Genomic DNA, 21,685 nt, shown 5'->3' on the forward strand with positions numbered 1-21,685 from the left:
AGCCCTCACCTACTACTGCACTCGCTGCTACGAATGGTCCCAGGGTGTAGCAGTTCTCGTAAAGAGACTGGACATCTTTGAGATAGAATGATGCGAACACTGACTTGCTTCTCCAATAGGTTGCATCCATAACACTCTGCAGAGAACGGTTCTGTTTGAAGGCCACTGAAGTAGCCACAGCTCTCACTTCATGTGTCCTTACCTTCAGCAAAGCAAGGTCTTCTTCCTTCAGATGAGAATGTGCTTCTCTAATCAGAAGCCTGATGTAGTAAGAAACTGCGTTCTTAGACATCGGTAGAGAAGGCTTCTTGATAGCACACCATAAAGCTTCTGATTGTCCTCGTAATGGCTTTGACCTTCTTAAATAGTACCTAAGAGCTCTAACTGGGCAAAGTACTCTCTCTAGTTCGTTCCCCACCAAGTTGGACAGGCTTGGGATCTCGAACGACTTAGGCCAAGGACGTGAAGGAAGCTCGTTTTTAGCCAAAAAACCGAGCTGCAAGGAACATGTAGCCGTTTCAGATGTGAAACCTATGTTCCTGCTGAAGGCGTGGATCTCACTTACTCTTTTAGCTGTTGCTAAGCACACGAGGAAAAGAGTTTTTAATGTGAGGTCCTTAAAAGAGGCTGATTGGAGCGGTTCAAATCTTGATGACATTAGGAACCTTAAAACCACGTCTAGATTCCAGCCTGGAGTGGACAACCGACGTTCCTTCGAGGTCTCAAAAGACCTAAGGAGGTCCTGTAGATCTTTGTTGGTGGAAAGATCCAAGCCTCTGTGGCGGAAAACCGCTGCCAACATACTTCTGTAACCCTTGATCGTAGGAGCTGATAGGGATCTTACGTTCCTTAGATGTAACAGGAAGTCGGCAATCTGGGTTACAGTGGTACTGGTTGAGGAAACTGCATTGGCCTTGCACCAGCTTCGGAAGACTTCCCATTTAGACTGATAGACTCTGAGAGCGGATGTCCTCCTTGCTCTGGCAATCGCTCTGGCTGCCTCCTTCGAAAAGCCTCTAGCTCTTGAGAGTCTTTCGATAGTCTGAAGGCAGTCAGACGAAGAGCGTGGAGGTTTGGGTGTACCTTCTTTACGTGAGGTTGACGCAGAAGGTCCACTCTTAGAGGAAGAGTCCTGGGAACGTCGACTAGCCATTGCAGTACCTCGGTGAACCATTCTCTCGCGGGCCAGAGGGGAGCAACCAACGTCAGCCGTGTCCCTTTGTGAGAGGCGAACTTCTGAAGTACCCTGTTGACAATCTTGAACGGCGGGAACGCATACAGGTCGAGATGGGACCAATCCAGCAGAAAGGCATCCACGTGAACTGCTGCTGGGTCTGGAATCGGAGAACAATACAACGGGAGCCTCTTGGTCATCGAGGTAGCGAAAAGATCTATGGTTGGCTGACCCCACAGGGCCCATAGTCTGCTGCAAACATTCTTGTGAAGGGTCCACTCTGTGGGGATGACCTGACCCTTCCGGCTGAGGTGATCTGCCATGACATTCATATCACCCTGAATGAACCTCGTAACCAGCGTGAGCTTTCGATCTTTTGACCAAATGAGGAGGTCCCTTGCGATCTCGAACAACTTCCTCGAATGAGTCCCTTCCTGCTTGGAGATGTAAGCTAAGGCTGTGGTGTTGTCGGAGTTCACCTCCACCACCTTGTTTAGCTGGAGGGACTTGAAGTTTATCAAGGCCAGATGAACCGCCAACAACTCCTTGCAATTGATGTGAAGTGTCCTTTGCTCCTGATTCCATGTGCCCGAGCATTCCTGTCCGTCCAGTGTCGCACCCCAGCCCGTGTCCGATGCGTCCGAGAAGAGACGGTGGTCGGGGGTCTGAACAGCCAATGATAGACCTTCCTTGAGAAGAATGCTGTTCTTCCACCACGTTAGAGTAGACCTCATCTCTTCGGAAACAGGAACTGAGACCGTCTCTAGTGTCATGTCCTTTATCCAGTGAGCAGCTAGATGATACTGAAGGGGGCGGAGGTGGAGTCTCCCTAACTCGATGAACAGGGCCAGCGATGAAAGTGTCCCTGTTAGACTCATCCACTGCCTGACTGAGCATCGGTTCCTTCTCAGCATGCTCTGGATGCATTCTAGGGCTTGATTGATCCTTGGGGCCGACGGAAAAGCCCGAAAAGCTCGACTCTGAATCTCCATACCCAGGTAGACAATGGTCTGGGATGGGACGAGCTGGGACTTCTCTAAATTGACCAGGAGGCCCAGTTCCTTGGTCAGATCCATAGTCCATCTGAGATTCTCCAGACAGCGACGACTTGTGGGAGCTCTTAAAAGCCAGTCGTCTAAATAGAGGGAGGCTCTGATGTCTGCCAAGTGAAGGAATTTCGCAATATTCCTCATCAGTCTGGTAAACACAAGAGGTGCCGTGCTTAGGCCAAAGCACAGGGCTTGGAACTGGTACACAACCTTTCCAAAGACGAATCTTAGGAAAGGTTGGGAGTCTGGATGGATGGGGACGTGAAAGTACGCGTCTTTCAGGTCTAACGAGACCATCCAGTCCTCCTGCCTGACCGCTGCTAGGACCGACTTCGTCGTCTCCATCGTGAACGTCTGCTTGGTGACAAAAGCATTGAGAGCACTGACGTCCAGCACCGGTCTCCAGCCTCCTGTCTTCTTGGCTACCAAGAAGAGACGGTTGTAAAAGCCCGGGGATTGATGATCCCGGACTATGACCACCGCCTCCTTTTGTAGCAAGAGCGACACCTCTTGTTGCAACGCTAGCCTCTTGTCCTTCTCCTTGTAGATGGGAGAGAGGTTGATGGGAGACGTAGCTAGAGGGGGACTGCGGCAGAACGGAATTCTGTATCCTTCCCTTAGCCACTTCACAGACTGAGCGTCTGCACCTCTGCTCTCCCAAGCTTGCCAGAAGGTCTTGAGTCTGGCTCCTACTGCTGTCTGGAGAGGAAGGCAGTCAAAACTTGCCTTTTGCGGACTTGGAACCCTTCTTGGATTTGCCACGGTGACTGTCTGCACGGGTACCTCCTCTGCTGGAGGCTCTGCCACGAAAGGGCGGGATGAACCTAGAAGCAGGTGTGTCAACTGCTGCAGGGCGGAAGGGTCTAGGCACGGAAGGTAAGGTTTTAGCCTTACGTGCAGAAGATGCCATAAGATCATGAGTATCCTTCAGGATAAGTGAGGCAGCCATCCCCTTAATCAGCTCCTCCGGAAACAGACACTTGGAGAGAGGAGCAAACAACAACTCTGACTTCTGGCAAGGAGTGATACCAGCTGATAAGAAGGAGCAAAGATGTTCTCTCTTCTTAAGGACTCCTGATACATACGAAGCCGCAAGTTCACCAGACCCATCCCGAATTGCTTTGTCCATGCTAGACATGATCAGCATGGCCGAGTCCTTATCTGAAGGGGAAGTCTTCCTGCTTAAGGCTCCCAAACACCAATCGAGGAAGTTGAATATCTCGAAGGCACGAAAGACTCCCTTCAACAGATGATCTAAATCGGAAAAGGACCAGCAGATCTTCGAACGTCTCATAGCCAACCTGCGGGGAGAGTCAACCAGACTTGAGAAGTCGGCCTGGGCAGAGGCAGGAACCCCCAAGCCGGGTTCCTCTCCCGTGGCATACCAGACGCTCGACTTAGAAGCAAGCTTGGGAGGAGGAAAGACGAAAGAAGTCTTTCCCAGTTGCTTCTTGGACTGCAACCAGTCCCCCATAACCCTCAAAGCTCTCTTAGATGATCTGGCGAGAACAAGCTCGGTGAAGGCAGGCGCAGCAGACTGCATGCCCAGAGCAAACTCGGAGGGAGGAGAACGAGGGGTTGCAGACACAAACTGCTCAGGATACAAGTCCCTGAACAAGGCAAGGACTTTACGAAAGTCTAAGGAGGGAGGAGTAGACTTGAGCCCTTCAAAATCAGAGTGAGGCTCATCCAGATGTGCAGCTTCATCATCCGATACACCATCATCCGAAAGCTGAGTTGTAAGTGGCAAAGGCAGAGCAGAAAGCTGAACGGCTGAATCCGGCAGTACGGGTGCATGCGTACCTGCAGATCCAACATCATGCCGCTGCTGGTCGATCTGCGAGCTGGCAACAACAAAAGCAGAGGGCTGGTGTGTGGGAGGGGCTGCGGTGGGTTGAGGAGCATGCGGTATGGTATGCAGAGCATGCTGTAAGGTATGCGGCTCATGCTGCATGGTATGCGGAGCATGCTGTAAGGTATGCAGAGCATGCTGCATGGGCTGAGGAGAATGCCGCATAGTGCTGGAACCCGGCAAGTCCTGATGCGGCAGCTCACGCATGTTAGCAGATGGTGCAGCAAGAACATGCGTCTGGCAGGGTGGACTGCGCATCGGTGGTGGAGCTCTCACAGGTGGAGTGTGGGAGCAGGCAGCCGCAGTATCTGCTGAGCGCACAACCTCGGCGGGTTGTAGGTTAACAGGAGCCTTCTCAGCATGATACTCCTGCATGAATGCAGCAAGCTGAGACTGCATAGTCTGCAGCATGGACCACTTAGGGTCTACTGTGGTTGGAGCAACAACAGACGGAGCAGTAGCCTGTTGAGGGACCACTCTACCTCTCTTGGGAGGTGTGCAGTCATCAGATGACTGCGGCGAGTCCGAACTGACCCAGTGGCTACACCTGGGCCGTTGGACTCGCTCGGAAGGGACCTTACGTTTGAGCGGTCGTGAGACCTTGGTCCACCGTTTCCTCCTGGAAACCTCTTCCACAGACGAGGAATGTAAGGGCTCATTTGTCTGTATGTGGATGGGACGATCCTTAACAGATACGTCCGCAACCACTGAGGATACATCCGTGCGCCGATCAAGGCCTGCCGAACCCTTTGGTCCTTCGACATTGCTTCTCCCCTGGGCTTGGGAGCTTGCAAGAGGTCCCGGACTGGGAGGACGACTGGCACGCACAGATGTACCCTCATGCGCAACACTGACACTGACACTTTGCACATCACTAGCACTAACACTTCCCACTGCACTTTTCGCTTTCAGCTCTCTGACATCTGCCAAGAGCTGATTACGGTCATTAGCCAATGACTCCACTTTGTCACCGAGAGCCTGAATGGCACGCAACATATCCGCCATACCAGGCTGAGGACTCGTAGCAGGTTCGGGAGTCACCACCACAGGGGAAGGAAAAGGTTGAGGGGCATGGGGAGAGGAAAAATCCACAGAGCGAGAAGAACTCCTCCTATTTCTCTCCTTCTCTAACCTATGTGCATATCTAAGGAATTCGTTAAAATCGAATTCCGAAAGCCCAGCACATTCCCCACATCGATCTTCCAATTGACAGGATTTACCCCTACAATTGGAACATACGGTGTGAGGATCTATAGAGGCCTTCGGAAGACGCCTAGTACAAGTCCTAACGCTACACTGCCTGTACTTAGGTACTTGAGACTGGTCAGACATCTTGAATTTAGAAGTAGTCAAGGGGGGATTCCAAAATCTAGCAAAGTTCGTTACCAATTAATCTAAATTAATTCCAAAAGCTTGCTAAGCTAATGAAAAAGCTTCCTGAATAGCGAAGGCTATAACTTTAGAGCAAATACATCACCAAATCGTGAACAATAACTCCAAAATCAACAGCGTATCCAAGTAGGTCTTGCCGGCGGCACGACAGAGGAAAAATTGAGTTCTTGTTGACAAGAAGTACTTGAGTACCTACTCACAGATGGCGCTGTTGTGTACACCCCCACCTGGATAGCGATCGCTGGCGTATCCCGACCGTAGATTTCTGTCGGGCAACGGAGTTGACAGCTACATGATCATCGGGTAAGATTAATATTGAAAAATATCACTTAGTTTGACGTTTTCAATCATTTGTTCGTAATTCTATAGAATTACTAAAATTACGAGAATTTGTATGGAAGGTAGACTTAGATTTTTAATTGTCTTCCTTTTGTCAATAAATTAATTGAAGATGTTACCTACATTTCTGTTAAAAAAGTTTATAAGTAATTCTGAATGTACAGTATAAAGTTACATACAATCTATAAATTAAAATTTGATAAAGATGAGCGGATTTATATATACTGTATTTTTCACTAAACAACCCTTGTACAGATACTTATATATAATACACATTGCACACTATACATGCATATATATACATATATATATACAGTATATATATATATATATATATATATATATATATATATATATATATATATATATATATATATATATATATATATATGTATATACACACATACTGTTTTTGACTGCTGTACAATGATCTACAGTAAAAACCTAACATAGTTTCTCCCCAAATGTTACGAATACAAATCTTCATTCATTGATCCCTGGTTGAAAGAGGCATAAGGTTACAGGTTACAGAGAGAAAAATTCAAGTTCTTTTTTTCTATCAAGGTAAGGAAGGTCACACTTCATGGATATTAGCTATGACTCCCATATAAGTGTTGAATATTTTCCTTTTTTGGGGGGAGAATTCAGCTTCCTGAGCATCCTGGGTTTATATTAAGAATAATGTTAGAGAAATTAGCTTTGAACTTCCAAGAGAATTCCAACACATATAACAAAAATCTAACCAAAACTCATGCTTGATACACTTGCCTCCATTTATTGATAAGATCATGAGGAACCAGATTAGGGATGACGAGGAATCCATTTTCTTCATAAAAGGCACGCTGGGCAGGTGTTAGTCGAGGATTATCAAGAGTATACTGAAATTCAGTAACCTCTGGCCTTACACTCAGTCCTGCTGCAACAGGGCTTAATGACTAAGATATGGTTAAGGAAGACAAATATAATAACAAGAATCATTATACATATAGTCAAGTTATATACATAGTTAATAAAAGTTTATATTTTTTATGAATTTGTGTGGCTAATTGTTTAATTAAACTTTTCCATGATACAGATGTGCAATACAATTACCAGATTACACAAAGTTTACATGAAATTGCTTAAACTAAAATACAGGAACATAAATTATTACACCTTTCCTTATACACAAAACAAAAGAACTTTCTTGACTGACGATGAACTGGAACGTGGAAGTGAGTACCTGTTAGACCTAACATTAGTATTGTACATGGAGACTCTATGTAAATTTTGTTATTGTTACTGTCACGAACTTGTTTTATTTGGGAATGTCCAGTACAGTGGAACCTCTACACACGAACGTATCTACATCTGAATTTTCCAACATCCGAAGTAAAATTCGAGCAATTTTTCGACTCTACACCCGAATTTTATTTCGACACACAAAGTAAGCAATTTTCGTCGCACCGGTTGTATCCGAATTTTTCGACACGCGAAGTACAATTCGAACACGTTCCTACTCTACACCCGAATTTTTTTTCGACACCCGAAGTAAACAATACCCGTGCATGTAGATGGTACTCATAGCGCCAGATGTATTTCTTATTTCCGCTGATAGAAGGCAGCATTTCTACCTCGGAGGGACCCCCAATTAGCGTAGCTTGGGACATTCCTCTGTTCTCGTCGGCTTCGTGTGGTTGTGCCCTGTGCGTTCTGCTATTAACTGTGTTTTAATCGTGATTTTTTACGTTCATCCTTTTACGGTATTTTACGTAAATCATGGGTCCTAAAAGGCTTAGTTTCGCAAGTGGTAGTGGTAGTGGTGAGAAAAGGAATAAGGAAATGCTTTCTTTAGAAGTAAAGCAAGGAATTATTGAAAATAGGTTCGGCGCAAATAAAAGAGGGGTTAGGAAAATATCAAGACGTGGTCGACTTCATCGACAAATACCATCCAATGAAATTGCAGATATGTCGTGTAGTTGCGCAGTTTGATGATGTTTCCCTAACTTATTTTCGAAACATTCTGAAAAGCTGTACCAAGCAACTTTCTATCGATAGCTTCTTTAAAAAACTACAAAGCGAACTTGTGATGAAGAGGATGGAAGTGGTTCAAAGAAAACGGCAAAGAGTGAAGAGAAAAAAATTCAATCAATTTTAAGTGGAGAGAGTGAAAGTGATTAAAATTAATCATCAAAAAGAAAAAAAGAAAATGTAAAAAAAAATTATAAAATATGAAAATAAAAAAAATAAATAAGCTAAGTTAGGTTAAAGTTCACTTAGTGTAAGTTAGAATAAGTTACGGTAGTGTACGTTTATCGTAGTCAACCTCTCTACCTCCTCGCCGCCCGTCCGTCTCCTCTCTGCGTAGCAAGACCAATACCTGCGCTGGACTTTCTAAGGTAAAGTGACGCTAAAAACCTGTTTCTTATTTATTATTTCTTGATCATTATTCTTTTTTACATGTCTATTATCTAATTTAGAGTGCATATTGTCATGTGTAATTATGTGTAGTACAGTAATTTATTAAGGAGTTATCATAGTTTTTTGGGCTCAACCACGGATTAATCCTATTTCAATGTATTATTATGGGAAAATTCCTTTCTACATCCGAACATTTTCTACATCCGAAGTCGGTTGTGGAACGGATTAAATTCGAATGTAGAGGTACCACTGTACTAGATAATGTATCAAACTCTTCTGAACAATAAATAATAATTTTTAGAATCTTGAAGAGCAATACACAACTTTCTCTATCACTTTCTTGACCATTAACTTGTCTGCTAAGCAGACCGGAGGGATCGCGGGCCGGGCAGTGACTCCAAGGAGAAACTGTCAGTAATCTCGCTGTAAGTGAGGAGTTGCAAAAGACGCTGCAGAGAAGGGCTTGAGACCTACTGGAGGGAGCACTACTCCAGAAGCTCAAGGCCGTAGCCAACCTCTGCAGAGGCAAATATGTGCTCCCGCTGTGCCCTACACTGCAGCACCTTCAAGTCAATCCTTGGGAGGGACCCGAAACCCCAAGGAAGTCCATAGCTGACACAAGCGTCAAACGATCAACATTCTTATTCTTTTGTCCTCCAAAGAAGACAGAACGAACAGAGTCCATGGGGAGGGAATGAGGTGCTGGAGAAAGAAGTCAGGAGTTCTTCACCTTTGGGGATAACACCGAGAGAGAAGACTCCGTTTAGACTTCCTCTTCCATTACCTACCAAACTGGTCCCCCGAAAGTAAGTTTACATCTAGTGAGCCAGTATTATTTAGGGTTAACAGTGGAGAGAGATGGCATGTCTGCACTCCGCCCAGCCAAAATGAAAGTGACGTAATACACTGGGTGAGTGAGTGGGGTAGCCAATCTAACACCCGCTATCCCCACTAACTGGTGGTAGATTGTTACAATTCGCGCAAAAAGTTTATGGCTAGTTTCCAGCTACGCTGTAACAATATATACACAGTAAAAAGTGAAAGGTTTGTATACGTATAGGAACAAATGGCTTTTTATCTTTCTTATCATGACATGTTCATTCTATAATTGGCATTATATGATTGTGAATAAATAGGCTACCCGTAAATATTGCTCCAAGTAATGACAGGTCTTTCCCTTATAATCACAATGGTGAAGGGTAAGGTCCAACTGCATTCTTTTTCAAGAAATAAAAATTATTTACCTCACTTCAGTACAAATCTCCTTAATATAATCTTCAAAGAAGTAACGATCTGCCCTTATTGAAATGATGTTGCCTGTCATGAAATATATTAGCCATTTTTCTTAAAAGGATACAAAAGAATGATGGTCCCTTTGATTGATGTGGCCAAAGATGACCTTCATGCGCCCTTGCGCCATGGTTGCTTTTAGACGGCGACCCCAATCACAAGATCAAAAACTGTCTGAAAAGGAATAAAAGAAATTATTCTTTATTATCATTACCGTGACGATTTCTAAGTTTGGGAATTCTGGTAAATAACTATTTTTTAATTTTCAATACTTTCTAATATACAAATCATAATTTGAAATACAGTCTACCCTAAGTATGTATGTATGAATGTATGTATGTATGCAGGATGCTATAAGCCCAGAGGCCCCAACAGGGAAAATAGCCCCGTGAAGAAAGGAAACAAGGAAAAATAAAATATTTTAAGAATAGTAACAACATAAAAATAAATATTTCCTATATAATCTATAAATACTTTAACAAAACAAGATGAAGAGAAATTAGATAGGATAGTGTGCCCGAGTGTACCCTCAAGCAAGAGAACTCTAACCCAAGACATTGGAAGACCATGGTACAGAGGCTATGGCACTACCAAAGGCTAGAGAACAATGGCTAAAGAGTCTCTTCTACCCTTACCAAGAGGAAATTAGCCACTGAACAATTACAGTGCAGTAGTTAACCCTTTGAGAGAAGAAAAATTGTTTGGTAATCTCAGTGTTGTCAGGTGTATGAGGACAGAGGAGAATCTGTAAAGAATAGGCCACACTACTCGGTGTATGGGTTGGCAAAGGGAAAGAACCGTGACTAGAGAGAAGGACCCAATGTAGTACTGTCTGGCAAATCAAAGGACCCCATAGCTCTCTAGCGGTAGTATCTCAACGGGTGGCTGGTGCCCTGGCCAACCTACTACCTACTATTGTGAAATGTTAAATATTCTGAAGCTCTAATACCTATTACAGTATCTGTACTCTTTTTCTAAATTAGCTTTGTTGTAAGTTAAGTAAACTTTTCATTTGAGAGAGAGAGAGAGAGAGAGAGAGAGAGAGAGAGAGAGAGAGAGAGAGAGAGAGAGAGAGATTCACACAAATCTATCATTGCATATATGTGTACTGTATATATGCAGGAGCACCACATTACTAAAGTACAAAAAATTCCCTCGTATAAGCTAAGAGAGTACACATACCGTTAAGACGACTATGGCTCAAAGATGTCAGACTAAAAATGAAGTCAAACCTACCAGAATGTCAGGGGACTATAAACAACTGACAAGCATGAACCTTGGCACTCAACTAATTACCTTTATCACTGCAGATAACTTCTTATCATTATCAACTTTATATAAACAAACTCCGTATCATTATCCCCTTAACATAATCACCTAAAGTACTTGAAGTTCCACATAAAAAAGCTATTTTCCAACAAAGGCTTACTAAACTAAGAACAGTAAACAATTTAACCTAAAATAATACATTTTAAAAATTGTCAAAAAAAAAAATGAAAAAAAAATTCTTAGTATTTTATACCAAAACAAACACCAAAGAATGATTATGTACGTATTTGTATTGCCTGGTTCTTTAACAAGGTATATTTCTTATTCAGATGGCATATACATTTAGATTACATACCATACATTCAGCCTAATTTATTCCTGTATATGCTATATAATTTTCCTTAGTAGATTAATCATAATTTGACTACTGTTAACTTATTTGACATACATTGCCTAGGTGAAAATATTTCCCCTACATACTTTTCTCAAAGTTTAAAGGCATAATGTACAGATAATGATGAAAACTATACCCAAATGATACTGTTTTTAAACTACACTTACTGTACATATCTACAAGTATAACGGTACGTTCTTTGTCCAAAGGTTATTTGATGATAACAGCATTAGATCACATGATTACATTATATTAAAAAATCTCAGATATCACGATGTATTTTCTGTACATACGCACATGCACACACATATACATACACACACATACATACATACATATATATATATATATATATATATATATATATATATATATATATATATATATATATTTTTTTTTTTTCTAAGATGCCAATTAGTATTGACTGGAAGTGATGAAGTGCTAAATAAGCTGCTTTCAACTCCAGCACATTGTCCTCATGCCAGATGACCTTTGAGATAGGGTCCCCACCCTTTCTTTGATGCATCTGTTAAAAGGAGCTGGTCTGGAGGGGAACACACTTAACCCATTAGGTACCACGATGAAATTGCCTTATTATTCAATGATCGCATGTCCTGATGTTTCAAATTTTATTGAAATATATAGAGTAAACGGTGACATTTTCACTCATATAACTAAAAGTTATACAGGTGCATCCTAAAAGGGTAAAAAGATGCAATTATGTACTTCACTGTAACGAAGAACAGTCGCCCAATTTCAAATCCATATTTTTGAACTGTCATGTATGTTTATTTTCTTTCCCAGCAAAATGAATCATTGGTGATTGATCCTGGCTTTCACAATGTATTTGATGATGAAAATGGTCCTCTTGATAATGTTGCATTACCTCCAGATAAGTTTGATGTTATTTCTGACGAAGAAGATAGTGATGAAGATAATATGATTGAGCAGAATGACACTGCAGTACCGGGTCTGATAGAAATACATCATCATGGAAATGATGAAGCAGGCGAGGAAGCTCTACCAATATCTTCTGATGCTTCAAATAGAAAAAAAAAAAATAAGATTCTACCTGGATAAAAGAAAGTGAAGACTTTTATGGTGACGGGAGATGAAACCGAAATAAATGAGAGAACTAGCGATATAAAAATGAATTTCAAGATAAAACTCCAGTTGAAATGTTTGAAGCATTGTTTGATGGAGATATCATGAAGCACATTGCGCAGCAAAGTGTGAGCTATGCCAGTCAAAAAAATTGACATAATTTTCTGTTTTTTGATGATTGTCTGCGGAAAATAATAGGATTCTTCTTATACACTAGCTATAGGAGCGTGCCTCAAGAAAAACTGAACTGGTGTGAAGATGAAGATATAGATGACGGATTTGTTAGAAAAGGTTTTAGCAAGAATAGATACCTTGAGATAAAGAAGTACCTTCATTTCAATGACAACTCTACCTTACGCAGTAACAAACCCCAAAGATCATTCAAGATTGCTCATGTTATTGAGCTCAAGAATGAGAAGTTTTAAAAAACTGGAATACTTTAAAAAATGCTGAGTATTGATGAACAAATGATTCAACACTATGGTCACCACTTTATGAAACAATTCACAAGAGGAAAGCCCAATCACTTTGGTTATAAAAACTGGCCAATTTTTTGTTCTTCTACAGGCTACTGTTTCAACTTTGACCTCTATGAAGGAAAACAAGAACAACACTCAGAAGTAAATGGACTAGGACTTCAGGGGTTTGAACAGCTTCAGGGGTTTTGAACAAAGTTTCAAAAGTTACGTCACCGAGCAACCACATTTTTTTATTTTGATATTTATTTAACAAGGTTTCAACTCATGAAGATGTTGACAGAAAAAAAATGTTTCAGCTTCAGGTACTGTTAGAGTCGACTACACCAATAAAGGCCCTCTACAAACTGATGAATCATTGAAACAAGCAAGTGAGAGGGTTTTATGATTACTGTAAACCTACTGTCTAATTATCGAGAATCCCAGCCCACTCAGAAGGTGAAAAGGTGGAGCAAACAGAAAAAAATACAAGTTACTGTACTGTCAAACAACCAAAATGCATAGCTGAATACAACACCAGTATGGGTGATTTGATAAAATGGACTGGCTGATCAATGAGTATCAGATAAAGATATGAGGTAAGAAATGGTACTTTCCAATTTTCACCTATATTATTGACATGACTGTTGTATATGCTCACATCTTGTATTGCATGGAAAATGAAAAAATTCATCTCTTAAAATTTCAAGGAAAAATAGTGAAGAGCTGTATGCACTTCATCATTGTCTGTTCAAGGATATCTGGTCGACCATCACTTAGAAAGCAAGCAAAGAAGTGTGTACCTGAAGAGATCAGAAAAAGCAACACAGGCCATCATTTGGAATGAACTAAGATGAGCAAACAGAGGAAATTTACTGTCTGCAAAGTGAACATTGGAAAACAGTGCAGTAGATTTGATGTTTGGACTCCATGTAAACTGTTTTCCTGAATGGAATCATTAAGTGATGTATAGTAGTTAAACATAAAATCATCAACTTTGCTTATTTTGAAAGAAATAAACATTTTATATTTTTGTTTTAACCTGTTATTTGGCATTCTTGTAACACATGTTCTTCAATAAATGAATAACGATAGATTGAAGAATTTTATATCCTCTTTGTACCATGATACCCATTTGTGACTTTTTAGAAAAATGTCTATAACTTACTTAGTTATAGTTTAAATAACAAATTGGTATGCTTTTCATATTCACCGACACCAATTTTATGCATTCTAACTGAAATTATTGAAAATAAAATTGGCAATTGATGGGTTAAAGAAACCGCCAACAAGTAGGTAAGATCTGGTTACTTACTCGATTGGTTCCAGGTCTCAAGGGGAATCTGTGGTCTGCGACCAGTGTCTTTCTAAACACCATTGTAAGATCGTAGATAGAGGCAACCGTGAGTGAGGAACAAATTTCTCTAGAAAGGTCAGGTGGCCTAGTAGCTGTAGCCATTGTTGTGCTGGTAACTGTACCTGATAAAGGAAGGGATGAGCCACTTTCATGTACTGTATTGGGTTTCCCTGTCTTGGGATGGAGTAACTATCTATTACTGTGTCTATGTCTATGCCCAAGTACATATATCGTTCTTTGCTTGAGTGGAAGCCTGGACAACTCTAGTTTTATAAAGATCTCCAGATAACAACAAAACAAAGGGAGCCTGTCCCGATGATGACAAAGTTGGGAATCTAAGTCTGCCAGTAATTGCCAGAAGTCTTAGTACTGGATCAGACAAAATCTGTTGGCATGGGGTCATGCTGATACCAACGTGAACCCCAGAGTGAATACCTTGGGAGCCGTGGGCAACCCAATGCAAAGCAATTTGAATTGAAAGTCTTTGCTCCCTAGGACAAAGCATACATACTTTACTGAAAAACGATTTCTGGGGATCTGTAAATAAGCGTCCTTGAGATCATGTGAAATAATACAGTCATGTCTGTGTTGGGCTTTTCCAATGGCTGAACTCATTCAGGGCTGAAAGATCTATATATTGGTCTTCAGTCTCCTTAGGCCTTTTTGACAAAAAAAAAAGCTGAATCTATGACTGGTCAATAGTAAGATCACATCATCAGAGATGAAATGAGGGGATGGGGAGAGCTGGTGAACAGGAATCAGTATCCAAATCAAAATACGTCCCCCGTCCACTGCTCTGCTCCTCCATTTCTCTGCCAGGAACCCCCATACTGGAGGTGGTTAAGTGGGGTAATTGCCGGGCCTATTGTGATCGAGGGCCTCACCTACCTTTTCCTCTGTAATTTTAGTTCTGCCCCCTTTAATGGAAAAATGGCCGACTAGAATAAGAGGGCTTTCGAGACTCCCATAGTCTGGTTCTACAGTCATGTCTGCTTGTCTTCAGTCTAGGGCTGATCTGGAAGCTTGCTTAGATGGAGGAGACAGAGCAGATGGGCTAGTATGGGTATTGGAAGTGGAAGGCAGGTCGAGGGATCCTCAAAGACACTACCTGATGGAGAAGCAAATCCTGATTAAATTTTCCATCCGCCATCAGTTCTCCCTGTTCTAGGCGGAAGAGACAAGAACCCTTACGCAAGGAATTTCTGAGGTTCAGTACCTCTCTCTCGTCTACTTACCTCAGGAACTTAGAGGAGATCACATCTAGTTTCTTTAAAATCCAGTTGGGCCAGTGGTTAGCTGCCTGGTGAACCAAAAATTCCACAGCTTTTGTGAGGTCTGTGAACTGCCTCCTCTTCTCTGCAGCGGAGATATCTGAGTTCGACGCCAAGGATCCCACAGTATCTGCCCAGTGGTCCAAACAGGAGGCTGCGGCTTCCATGTTACAGGCCTCCAAAGTCATGAATGTAATGTGTTGAGCAGCTAGTTTTTCAGCAAAAAAGGATGGGGCTAGGGTAGAGACTGCCGGGTCCAGAGGCAGAGGAGAGGAATAAGAGTTCTGTGTCATGTAATAGCTTCTCTACCTCTATAAAGTTGGTGACAGTATCGTAGATGATCAGCCTGCTTTCAGGGAATCTTTCTGAGCTGATATCTGCATATCAACCTTGTCAAATGCCTGCTTAACAAGCTCTGACAGGGGAAGTTCTAGCCATTGTCTTGAACACTGGGGAGCACAGTACAGTCTGTCTATTGACACTTTCCTGACTTTAATTGGCAATCTAGGGGCTCTGCCAAGGTCATTAACCCTCCTGATCAGGTACAGGACCTGTACAAAGGACTCTGCTTCCTTGAACTCAGTACAATCTGGACCGTCTGCTTGCTGCAACTTCACCCCAGGAGAGGTGGCTCCTCCTTGGTGAGGAATCGTATTACATCTTGTGTTCTTATTCGATTACCATACCTAGCAGGGGCAGTAGCATGTCTAGTATTGCTCTCATTGGAGCGTGAACAGGTGAGCTGGCGCTCCAGTAGCAGTGTGCAATCACCAACAGGTACATGATCGCGAGGTGTGGTGGCGTTCCCCTACAAGATTGCAATCATGAACACCTAAGGAAAAAGTAAGTAGCACACAATCTCGTAGTTTCTATCTTCATCCTCAGTGAAGGATTGACCAACATTGTCTCTCCTACAGGGAGGTAACTGGTAGGAATTACTTAAATGAAACAACAACAAATTGGTTTTAAAAGGACTAATCGTACAATACAAGAAAAGGAAAGGCAGCAGCTCTGTTTTCTTCCAACCAGCAGTGTGTACAAGTTAGCTGACTACGTGTCTAGACCGAGGGAACTTAAGAGGTACGAACAAACACTCGTAAAGAAGTAGTTTCCCTCTAATCAGTAAGCGACATAATCTAGGCTGAATGCATGTGGAAGTTCCAACCTGCTGCACTTGTTCATCACCCATCCTTTGTCCATCTGGGAAAGCAAGTGCTTCAAATTAGCACTTCTGTCATCATTGCTAGCTTTGCAATCATCGAACGTACATGCGCAATTGTGATTATATGTTGAAGACGTAAGAAAACATCTCCCCATGGTGAGAGGACACTAAAGGTAAGGAGAGGCACGTGTGAATCCATGGGATCTTGTGAAGCTCTGTCACTGTGTGCACTACAGGCTCAGTAATGTTAAGCAGGTTTGTGTAATAGCAGGTTATTTTGTGTATATATCAGGAGTGCACTCTAAGCACAGACAAGGTCTGGCAAGGCAGGTTCCAATCTAGTCAGAGGAGGTTGTGTGTGTGAAGCAGTGTATTCATCAGTAAACGGTGATTCAAGAGTCCAAACCCCCTGCATGCTTAGACTCATATTGTTCATATGTGTGCAATAAACAGACGGCCTACGATCTTCCTTTCGGGAAGGAGAACTTGTTATTGTCAATACCATCTCCTTTCTGAACTTGTAGGGGGTAAGACAATCAGGGAAGCCCGACTCAAGGGCAGAATTTTAGCTGGCCGCTTGAGGTCTGACACAATGACAATGCCATAAAATACTGAAGATTTCTCTCCTTCGAGAGATTAAGTCCAAAGGCGTAGTGCAGTCGTCAATGGGAACAAGTGTCAGGAAATTAAAGAAAGAAAATTCTAAAGCCAATTTTGAAGAGATGGCACAGTGACTGTTCAGTGTACCAGCATAAAGGGTGGGGATTCCCCACCACTGCCCGCTAACTCGTTATAAGTTTTTAAGTGCCGAGTTTCAGATGAATTGAATTAATTTTCAGATGAATTGAATTAATTCTCATAATAAAGGACAAAGGTTTGTATTCATGTAGGAACAAGTAGTTAATAAGAAAACTCAAAATTTCTCTATATGGACCTAGTGAACTTTAGGGGACTTTAAGTAATACACTATGAACAAACTTTTTTTAAATACAAATAAGTGTTCCGTTAAGTCGTAACCATGGTGAAAAGTCACTTTTGTAAGAATTTCCATTTCTTTCGAATGGTGACCGGTAAATTCCACGAAGGAAAATTCCACTTCGGTAAACTCCACTTGGAAAATTTCCCGATGACATATTCAACGAAGGTAAATTCCACTACAGCAAACTACTGTAAAATACTTGTACACATACAAGTACAAATTAGTCGATAAGTCTATTCAACTAAATTCATAGGCCCTTATTACAGTAATACTACGTAATGCAACATGATCAAAATACTTTAGCTTTTGTTTGCCAAGACTATCTGGACGCTTAGTAAACGTGATTTTTCAATTCCATTTTCTACGGAGTCATTCCTAGCTGTGTTCATCATACTACAATCACCTCCTTACTTAATTGTGCGTATTTGTCTGTACTGTATGTTGGTACGCCAAATTAATACTAATCATTTATTGGCTTTTGTTCTGCCGTAGCTCGCTTCGTTCGCAGATAAACATTATCTTATTATTCTTATGTCCTGGCCAGTGGAAAATGATTTGCTACGAGTGCTAGCCCATGGGTTAGTATTTTTGCATTATTTGATTCATCTGACTTATCACCAAGTTCAATAGCTTTCTGCTCAGTCATAGCTAGCTTTCCTTGCGATATAACATTCTCATTGATCCTATGTTCCGGCAAACGGAACAAGTTTCGCTTCTTCCTTTAGCGCCGTAGAATAGTATTTTTGCGATATTTCATTCATTTGGAGCCTTTGTACATCAGCGGCCAGTTAAAAACTTGTGTATTATTATTATCATCATCATCATCTAAGCGACAACCCTACTGTAGTTGAAAAAGCAGGATCCTATAAGCCCAAGGGGCTCCAACAGGAAAAATAGCCCAGTGAGGAAATAAGGAAACTGAATAGTGTGCTCGAGTGTATTCTCAAATGACAGAACTTGTAACCTCAGACAGTGGAAGACCATGGTACAGAGGCTATGGCACTACCCAAGACTAGTTAACAATGGTTTGATTTTGGAGTATCATGTTAATAATGAAAGGTTAGGGTAGAAAATGTTATTTTCATTAGTAAAATAAATTTTTGAATATACTTACCCGGTGATCATATAGCTGTCAGCTCTGCTGCCCGACAGAAAAACCTAAGGACAAAATACGCCAGCGATCGCTATACAGGTGGGGGTGTACATCAACAGCGCCATCTGTCGAGCAGGTACTCAAGTACTCCATGTCAACACAGAACCAATTTTCTCCTCTGCCCACTGGGTCTCTATTGGGGAGGAAGGGAGGGTCCTTTAATTTATGATCACCGGGTAAGTATATTCAAAAATTTATTTTACTAATGAAAATAACATTTTTCAATATTAAACTTAGCCGGTGATCATATAGCTGATTCACACCCAGGGGGGTGGGTAGAGACCAGCATTATGTGTTACATTAAGAGCTAAGTATTTTGTATTTCATTTTAGCAGTTATTCAAAATAACAAACATAAAATCAATAAGTACCTGGTAAGGAAGTCGACTTGAACAATTACTCTGCCTTTTTAAGTACGTCTTCCTTACTGAGCCTCGCGATCCTCATAGGATGCTGAGCGACTCCTAGGAGCTGAAGTATGAAGGGTTGCAACCCATACTAAAGGACCTCATCAAAACCTCTAATCTAGGCGCTTCTCAAGAAATGACTTTGACCACCCGCCAAATCAAGTAGGATGCGAAAGGCTTCTTAGCCTTCCGGACAACCCAAAAACAATAATAAAACATTTCAAGAGAAAGATTAAAAAGGTTATGGAATTAGGGAATTGTAGTGGTTGAGCCCTCACCCACTACTGCACTCGTTGCTACGAATGGTCCCAGAGTGTAGCAGTTCTCGTAAAGAGACTGGACATTCTTAAGATAAAAAGACGCGAACACTGATTTGCTTTTCCAATAGGTTGCGTCGATTATACTTTGCAGAGATCTATTTTGTTTAAAGGCCACGGAAGTTGCGACAGCTCTAACTTCGTGTGTCCTTACCTTCAGCAAAGCTTGATCTTCCTCATTCAGATGGGAATGAGCTTCTCGTAATAACAGTCTGATAAAATAGGATAAAGCATTCTTTGACATAGGCAAAGATGGATTCTTAACTGAACACCATAAAGCTTCAGACGGGCCTCGTAAAGGTTTTTAAATAGAACTCAAGAGCTCTTACAGGACATAAGACTCTTTCTAGTTCATTTCCAACCATGCGATAAGTTTGGAATATCGAACGATATTGGTCAAGGCCGAGAAGGCAGCTCGTCTTTGGCTAGAAAACCAAGTTGTAGAACATGTAGCCGTTTCGGATGAGAATCCGATGTTCTTGCTGAAGGCATGAATCTCACTGACTCTTTTAGCTGTGGCTAAGCATATCAGGAAAAGAGTCTTTAAGGTGAGATCTTTCAGGGAGGCTGATTGTTGCGGTTCGAACCTGTCTGACATAAGGAATCTTAGTACCACGTCTAAATTCCAACCAGGTGTAACCAAACGACGCTCCTTCGTGGTCTCAAAAGACTTAAGGAGGTCCTGTAGATCTTTATTGTTGGAAAGATCTAAGCCTCTGTGACGGAAGACTGATGCCAACATGCTTCTGTAACCCTTGATAGTGGGAGCTGAAAGAGATCGTTCTTTCCTCAGATATAAGAGAAAGTCAGCTATTTGAGTTACAGAGGTACTGGTCGAGGATACGGATACTGACTTGCACCAGTTTCGGAAGATTTCCCACTTCGATTGGTAGACTCTAAGGGTGGATGTTCTCCTTGTTCTAGCAATCGCTCTGGCTGCCTCCTTCGAAAAGTCTCTAGCTCTCGAGAGTCTTTCGATAGTCTGAAGGCAGTCAGACGAAGAGCGTGGAGGCCTTGGTGTACCTTCTTTACGCGTGGCTGACGCAGAAGGTCCACCCCTAGGGGAAGAGTTCTGGGAACGTCTACTAGCCATCGAAGTACCTCGGTGAGCCATTCTCTCGCGGGCCAGAGGGAAGCAACTAGCGTCAACCTTGTCCCTTCGTGAGAGGCGAACTTCTGCAGTACCTTGTTGACAATCTTGAACGGAGGGAATGCATATAGATCTAGATGTGACCAATCTAGTAGAAAGGCATCTAAATGAACTGCTGCTGGGTCCGGGATCGGTGAGCAAAATATTGGGAGCCTCTTGGTCATCGAGGTTGCGAAGAGATCTATGGTTGGCTGGCCCCAGGTGGCCCAAAGTCTCTTGCATACATCCTTGTGGAGGGTCCATTCTGTTGGAATTATTTGTCCCTTCCGACTGAGACAATCTGCCATGACATTCAAGTTGCCTTGGATGAACCTCGTTACTATTGAAATGTCTAGACCTTTTGACCAGGTGAGGAGGTCCCTTGCGATCTCGTACAATGTCAGAGAGTAGGTCCCTCCTTGCTTGGAGATGTACGCCAAAGCCGTGGTGTTGTCCGAGTTCACCTCCACCACTTTGCCTTGAAGGAGAGACCTGAAGCTTTTCCAGGTCAGACGTACTGCCAGTAGCTCCTTGCAGTTGAAATGCATTGTCCTTTGACTCGAGTTCCATAATCCCGAGCATTCCCTACCGTCTAATGTCGCACCCCAGCCTACGTCCGATGCGTCCGAGAAGAGAACGTGGTTGGTAGTCTGAACAGTCAGGGGAAGACCCTCTCTAAGGTTAATATGTTATTTTCATTAGTAAAATAAATTTTTGAATATACTTACCCGATAATCATGTAGCTGTCAACTCTGTTGCCGACAGAAATCTACGGTCGGGATACGCCAGCGATCGCTATACAGGTGGGGGTGAACACCACAGCGCCATCTGTGGTCAGGTACTCCAGTACTTCTTGTCAACACCACCTCAATTTTTTTCCTCGGTCCACTGGTTCTCTATGGGGAGGAAGGGTGGGTCAATTAAATCATGATTATCGGGTAAGTATATTAAAAAATTTATTTTACTAATGAAAATAACATTTTTCAATATTAATCTTACCCGATAATCATGTAGCTGATTCACACCCAGGGTGGTGGGTGGAGACCAGCATACATGTTAACAAAGAAGCTAAGTATCCCGTATTTTATTTTATTAGTTATTCAAAAATAACATAAAATAAATAAGTACCTGGTAAGGAAGACGACTTGAACCATTACTCTGCCTTTATTAAGTACGTCTTTCTTACTGAGCGT

The 21,685-nt window shown here is 42.1% G+C and overlaps 1 protein-coding gene across 3 annotated transcripts in view; it reads right to left on the reverse strand.

The window, feature by feature from the left end:
• Positions 1–21,685, reverse strand: part of LOC137618058 (phytanoyl-CoA dioxygenase, peroxisomal-like) — a 67,774-nt gene that overhangs the window by 35,167 nt on the left and 10,922 nt on the right. Inside the window, exons 1-3 of one of the 3 annotated variants that reach the window (XM_068348018.1) lie at positions 10,733–10,792; positions 9,564–9,670; positions 6,575–6,741 (exon numbers count right to left, since the gene is read on the reverse strand). In XM_068348018.1, coding sequence (XP_068204119.1) covers positions 6,575–6,741; positions 9,564–9,626 — 230 coding nt within the window. In that variant the 5' untranslated portion in view covers positions 9,627–9,670; positions 10,733–10,792. Of the gene's footprint in view, positions 1–6,574; positions 6,742–9,563; positions 9,671–10,678; positions 10,793–21,685 lie in introns of those variants that run through there. The other 2 variants (XM_068348019.1, XM_068348020.1) reach the window with 2 other exon arrangements.

The sequence above is a fragment of the Palaemon carinicauda genome, chromosome 24, assembly GCF_036898095.1.
Source record: "Palaemon carinicauda isolate YSFRI2023 chromosome 24, ASM3689809v2, whole genome shotgun sequence".
NCBI classification, from domain to species: Eukaryota; Metazoa; Arthropoda; class Malacostraca; order Decapoda; family Palaemonidae; genus Palaemon; species Palaemon carinicauda.